The sequence below is a fragment of the Oncorhynchus keta genome, unplaced genomic scaffold, assembly GCF_023373465.1.
Source record: "Oncorhynchus keta strain PuntledgeMale-10-30-2019 unplaced genomic scaffold, Oket_V2 Un_contig_9580_pilon_pilon, whole genome shotgun sequence".
NCBI lineage: Eukaryota > Metazoa > Chordata > Actinopteri > Salmoniformes > Salmonidae > Oncorhynchus > Oncorhynchus keta.
Genome location: NW_026290602.1, coordinates 244047 through 251044, shown reverse-complemented (window position 1 = coordinate 251044; position 6998 = coordinate 244047). Strand labels below are relative to the sequence as shown.

General features: G+C 44.3%; 1 protein-coding gene across 1 annotated transcript; it reads right to left on the bottom strand.

Annotated features, from left to right (window-relative positions):
- Nucleotides 1–3746: 3746 nt before the first annotated feature.
- tlnrd1 (talin rod domain containing 1) lies at nucleotides 3747–6787 on the bottom strand. Its single transcript, XM_052512928.1, has one exon. The coding sequence runs from the start codon at nucleotides 5540–5542 to the stop codon at nucleotides 4478–4480; it is 1065 nt and encodes a 354-aa protein (XP_052368888.1). The 5' UTR covers nucleotides 5543–6787; the 3' UTR covers nucleotides 3747–4477.
- Between the last annotated feature and the right edge of the window lie 211 nt (nucleotides 6788–6998).

The window sequence follows — 6998 nt, the reverse complement described above, 5'->3', positions numbered from 1 at the left end:
ACGGTGTTACAGTGCTGCAGTGTTTGAAATCTGTGACAAAAGTCATTATTTGATGTCCATCCATGTCTGAGGATGTCGGGAGATGACGAGGAAAACGGCCACTACGTTGTACGGGCAACAGTGAGCGCTTTTACCTTAAAGTAGATGTTGGTTTTGCTAGGGCATTATAGACAGGGATGGTGAATTGGTAAACAACTGCCACTGATTACAAAGGTTGCAATCCAGCAATATGTTGTTTTTTTTAAATATATTTTTGTTTTAAGCCAATCCCAAACCTTATCCCCGATCTTAAGAATTTGGAGTTAACGCCTAAATGTAACCTTAAACATTTAGATATTTGACGTTTGAGAACTGGACTTTGAAAGTTGTGACATTTGAGAAACATGGATGAACGTTACTTAAATCTGATGATGTTACACCCAGATTATAACCTGTTGTAAACTGAGCTGGTAGTGTGAATGACAGATTATAACCTGTTGTAAACATTTCAGCCAGATGTACACTCCCAACCTGTTGTAAACTGGTCAAAATGACGTTGTTACACCCAGATTATAACCTGTTGTAAACTGGTCAAGATGTTACACCCAGATTATAACCTGTTGTAAACTGGTCAAGATTACTTTGTTACACCCAGATTATAACCTGTTGTAAACTGGTCAAGATTACATTGTTACACCCAGATTATAACCTGTTGTAAACTGGTCAAGATTACGTTGTTACACCCAGATTATAACCTGTTGTAAACTGGTCAAGATTACATTGTTACACCCAGATTATAACCTGTTGTAAACTGGTCAAGATTACGTTGTTACACCCAGATTATAACCTGTTGTAAACTGGTCGAAAATACTTCGTTACACACAGATTTGAAACAGAAGTCAGAAATGTACAGGAATTTGACAACGACCATTGTGTCAACCTCAACACAAACGTGATCTACTTCTGTTCTTTCAAAATATAGAGATCATGGGCCATATACAAATTAGGAATGACTCAGATTAGGAGTGCTGATCTAGGATCAGGCACCTAATGTCCATGTAATCATATTCATTGTAATCTAAATGGCAAAATCGATCCTAAATCAGCAATCCTACTCTCATACAACTGTGTGAGAAATAGTAGTCAAAACATCCCTCAGATTAGAAACAACACAGAATACCACTGAACACTATGATTAATACCACTGGATAAAACCACTGAATGACAGATTGACCTGCAGTCAGTCGGGCTGGTGTGAGTTAGGACGGGGATTCAGTTAAGACCCATCCTCAGATGCCGAACGCTGCTCGTCCCTACATCATAACCTTTTCATTAAAGCGGGATTTGAGAGCTAAACGTCGGTCAAGAGCACCAGTTTCTGGGGGCTTTGTCTCAGAGAGAGGAGTGAGTGTGGTGGGTCTGTGGATTGTGTGTGTGTGTGTGTGTGTGTGTGTGTGTGTGTGTGTGTGTGTGTGTGTGTGTGTGTGTGTGTGTGTGTGTGTGTGTGTGTGTGTGTGTGTGTGTGTGTGTGTGTGTGTGTGTGCGTGCGTGTGTGTGTGCGTGCGTGTGTGTGTGCGTGCGTGTGAGGGGACAAAGTTTAGGCTGGGTCAAAGAGGATGCTTTTTCCATGTGTGGTGGCGAAGGTGAGATAGGAACACACAGACATCAAACACACACATGGACATGGGCTCCCGAGTGGCGCAGCGCTCTAAGGCACTGCATCTCAGTGCTAGAGCCGTCACTACAGACCCTGGTTCGATTCCAGGCTGTATCACAACTGGCCATGATTGGGAGTCCCTCTGGCGAGAGGAGCGAGATGTGCTTATGGTAAAGCGCTACGATAACAAACGGAACAGATCAGGGTCTATCCTCAGTGTGTGTATTCGTACTTGGGTGCGTAGGAAGACTGGACAGGGCCTCTGAGGACATTTTCAAAGAAACAATGAAGCTGACACAACATGGAGTGACCTTGAGTTAGATGAAAACTAAAACACACTGAACGGTAGTTAACACTCGAAGCCAACAGTCACTGTATGACGTACTAACACGTTGATGTGTTGTGAGACATAAGCATGTTATAATGCATTGGTTTATCTCAGTAGACCACTTGCCACATAAAAAGTGTATTATAAATGTTATCATATTATATGTTAATGCTAAAACACACTAAGAACGTATAAGAATAAATCATATATTATACCTGTTGTCTTTCATCCAAGTGATACTAGCATGGCCGTCACTCTGTCTTGCAAAGTTGTTCAGTCTATGACTGGTCAGTTATTAATCAGGACCTGTATTCATAAAGCAGCAGGGTAGAGTGCTGATCTAGGACCAGGTCCCCTCTTTCCATTTAATCTTACTCATGATTATGTAAAACTGATTCTAGATCAGCACTCCGACCCTGAATGGCTTTATGAATACAGGCCCGGGCCTGAACCACCTCATAGTGAATGAAACTAAACTGATTCTAGATCAGCACTCCTACCCTGAGAGGCTTTATGAATACAGGCCCGGGCCTGAACCACCTCATAGTGAATGACACTAAACTGATTCTAGATCAGCACTCTGACCCTGAGAGGCTTTATGAATATAGGCCTGCACCACCTCATAGTGAATGAAACTAAACTGATTCTAGATCAGCACTCCTACCCTGAGAGGCTTTATGAATACAGGCCCGAGCCTGAACCACCTCATAGTGAATGAAACTAAACTGATTCTAGATCAGCACTCCTACCCTGAGAGGCTTTATGAATACAGGCCTGGGCCTGCACTACCTCATAGTGAATGAAACTAAACTGATTCTAGATCAGCACTCCTACCCTGAGAGGCTTTATGAATACAGGCCTGGGTCTGCACCACCTCATAGTGAATGAAACTAAACTGATTCTAGATCAGCACTCCTACCCTGAGAGGCTTTATGAATACAGGCCCGGGGTTACACCACCTCATAGTGAATTAAACAAACCACAACAAACTGCTGTATTGTACTTTGAAACCCTGTGATATAATTACAATATCTGGCTGACATGGCAACCTGAATTAATTTACATGGCTAATTTCCGTCAGAGTAGAGCGTGTGTTTTCTTTCAGGCAATAAAGGCTGTTATTAATCATCATCTGTAATAGTCCCCACTAGCACCTGTTCCTTCATGTTACTACAGACAACATATACATCATGTTAATGGGCCCATATTCTTTCATCATATCAAATCAGATTTCAGAACAAATAATGATGATCAAATCTAGCTATCAATCAATCATCACAATATTTCAAACACATGAGAGATCGACACAGAGAGAGAGAGAGAGAGAGAGAGAGAGAGAGAGAGAGAGAGAGAGAGAGAGAGAGAGAGAGAGAGAGAGAGAGAGAGAGAGTCAGTCTTCCAACTACTGTGTTTCACCTTGTTAAATCATGGTAGCTACACAGTGTCTTTATGGTCACGTTTTAAACAAGGTCCATCTTGTGAGGGTAAATGAAGCCTTCATAAACCATTAAGAGGTCTACATGGAGAGCTCATAAATAATGTACAAGCAAATGTCATACAATACCAGGGTGATACTACAGGGCCTCACATCTAGTGCTCTGCCAAATGTGTCAAACCCTTAAACCACCCTTTATACAATATAAACATAGATTATAAGTGATTTGTGGAGCATTTAGGGTTAAATGTGACTGTCTACATCACATAGTGAAGTATTGGTTGTTATAACACAGAGTCATTTATATTAACGGTATGCTGACACAAAGACTGATCTGAGAGCAGCGCTTATGAGAAACAACCTTTTTTAATAGTTGAAATAAATACTAATTTATACATGCATGATCCAAAAAAACAACCACATTAACAATACTATGGTAAGTCTGGTAGATAGTGTAAAACCTATGGTACACACTCACAGCAGCTTTTACCCATTTTAAGAATTTCACACATTGAAAAACACAAGCGATGAAGGACAGTCTTCTTCTTACTTCCTACTCTCACTAGAGCACATGTACTTCTACTAGAGGTCACCTGGGGGTCCATAGGTCATAGGTGATAGGTCACACACACACGGCAGGCTACATCCATCATTTCATATCTGGCGTTTTCACCAATAGCTGAAAACTGAGGTAAACTTGATCAGGTTTTAAGATCATTGTATGTTTGTTTTTGGCAAAGAGAAGGTCAACAGGTGTATGTAGATTGGAGACTGAGTTTAAGTTGTCAGTTTCTTATGGTGAGGTTCTGGTCACATCCAGCGCAACCAAAACCTTGTTTTCCGATGTTGTTACTTTAAGCTCAGTAAAAGTCCAAACACAGCACACCTATCTCAATCGTAGAACCAGATCCAGACTCCTTCCTTTGTGTTCTCTCTCTGCACTCACTCAACCTCCCGACCCTAAACGGACAGGGCCAATCCGAGTGTCTCTTTGGTATGCCAAAACAAGGAGATAGAGATGGGATTTTCTCATCCACGATCACTTTTAGAATGGGTTTATTTATATTTCTTTATTAAACTAATTGACAGAATGGGAATTGACTGGCGGTAGAGTCCTGGGTGAAGACCTCTCCCTTAGCGCCTGTGAGAGCAGGGTGCAGCCGTCCGACACCGCGCAGGCTGAGTTGCGCAAGCGCTCCCTGTAGTCCGCCATCTTGGTGCTGCTCTCTGGATGCTGGGAGACGTCCCGGAGGCCCTGAGTGAGAAGGACGCACGCTGACACCACGCTCATGGCACCGCCCAGAACTGCCGTCTGCACACCCTTCCCCTCGGGTGACACGCTCGCCGCCCGGCCTAAAAACTGTGGTTCCGTGGCAAACCCGACCAATGCGTTTACCGCTTGGACCAGCGCCGCGCTGAACAGGACACAGCGGTTGCGCGTCAGCTCGCTGGGCTGCGTCTTGACTTCCCGGACACAGGCCAAGAGGGCTGTGCCGCTCGTGCTAATGCTCTTGACGCTGAGCTTGAACTGTTCTTTGGCGAAGCGGTCCTTGGACCTCTCGCTGGCCAGGCCCGAGGCATCTGTCAGGGTCTTGAGGTTGCAGGAGATGTTCTGAGATAGCTCCAGTAGAAGCTGGGGCGTGAGGTCCGGCAGCGGCGTGACCCGGAGGATGCCGCAGCTCTGCTCCACCTCGTGGCGGCACCGTGTCACTTTGTAGCGGTCCACCAGCCCTGGCAGACACGGCTGAGAACCCGAGGTCTCCACCACTGCTAGGTATGCAGCGTGCGCCGAACACTCGGTCAACGACACCACCAGGTCCCCCATCTCTAGTAAGCGGTCTCCCACCTCGACGAAGCGGCCCATGTTGAGCTGCGACTGGATGTCGTGGGTGAGGATGGAGAGTTCCTTCGTGCGGGCGATGACCGTGTCGCGGCACTGCTCGAAGGTCTCGGCCACCGCTATGCCATCCGCGGTGACCACGGGCCGTGTCTCGCTGCAGAGCAGGAGGAGGTCGGCAACCAGCTGCATCTTGCCCTTACACGTGTCACAGATGGATGAGAGCTTCTTCCTCTGCTGCAAGCTGCTGCTCTGTGTGCTGCTGGAACCCTCACTAGCTGACCTCCCTGAGCCACTACTAGCCATAGTAGGGGGGTCAAGCTGCTCGATTTGTGGGGGATTTCAATGAGAAACGTGTTTTACGTCGTCACACACTCCATGGTCAGAAAGCGTAGTTTAAGACATTGTTATTAACGATAACCCACACCCCTATAAGTGTAAAACTGTGAGTTTGAACTGGCCAGAGAATATTCCTTATAGTCCTTCAGAGTACATGTAGTCCACTGTATGTGGCAATGTGAGATTGCAAAAAGCACAGGGCATTGTATTCTCAAAGTAAACATTTGCTGAGATCAAAATAGAAGTTCTAAGTCATGGTACTCCAGCTCATTATTCTCATACAAAGTACGGATAGGAATTATGTTGGGGTTAAATTAGTAACTTGGTTTTGAGCTATGATCTATAAAATTAACTATTCTAAACACTTACTCGTCAATGGGAGGTCCTTCCTTTACATTTTTTTTGTGACGAGAATCCCTTCAAATGATAACTTTTCATTTTCTCAGTGTTTAGAACTTATTCGTTGTCATGTTTACATATGAAATAAAATGCCCTGGAAAAAAACTTCAACCACCTGCTAATATCAATTGTCGTCCCAGGTTTTCGCAAAACAGAAAAATTCACAGGTTATTGTGATAAAATCACACACAAAACTGCAGTGCCACCAAGGTGCCTATACCTCAGGCTAAGTGCTGACTGTACAAAGATAATATTAAAAGTTATGAATTTAATCAAATCAAAAAATATTATCGATCTGATAATATTTTAACTACAATTTTAAGACGTGACCTTTTTTCTGATAAAATTTACTCGAGAACACGATAGGATTTTAAAATACCTGCTTGCTTGAAGGCAGGGTGTATGTGAACCGTATTGTCCGTTGAAGAGTTCCCACTAAATTTGACCACCCTAGTTTGACCGGGAGGCTGGATCATTACAGTTACAAGGAGAGTACCACCCAGACAGTTCCGTTCGACCACTCCTCGCTCCCTCTGCCTTTCCTGCATCATCATTACATGAGTCTTTCCAAACAGAAGGCTCCAAAAACGCAACAGGCCAATTGCACTGGCCCTCCCGCGACTTTCAACCTCTTCTTTTTCATACACAGTCCCGTGATAGACACTTGTTCGTCCGGCAGGTTCGATTCCATAGGCATATCTATTGTCCATATGCACTTCTTAGCAAAACCCAGGGCGTGAATGTCTTGTCCGGAGTATCCTGTGTCGGGTTTCGGTTTTGATATCCATAGCAGTCGTGTCCCTGTTGAAACAATCTGAAACACATCTGAAACAATCTTTCACAACTAACATGTCGGTCGACAACAAGACATCAGTGAAAAATGAGTGTTGGGGATTCCAAACTGAAAGTCAGTTGTGCTCTCTCCCGCTACATATTCTGTATTGCCTAGTATCAGGAAGCAGAGAGGGTGTGGTCGCACTAAAACGGCTTGATTGTAGCGAAGTAGCAACGCAGGCAGCGAGGC

Coding starts and splice junctions, on each gene's coding strand:
- tlnrd1 (XM_052512928.1), bottom strand. CDS start 5,542: ATGGCTAGTAGTGGCTCAGGGAGGTCAGCTAGTGAGGGTTCCAGCAGC.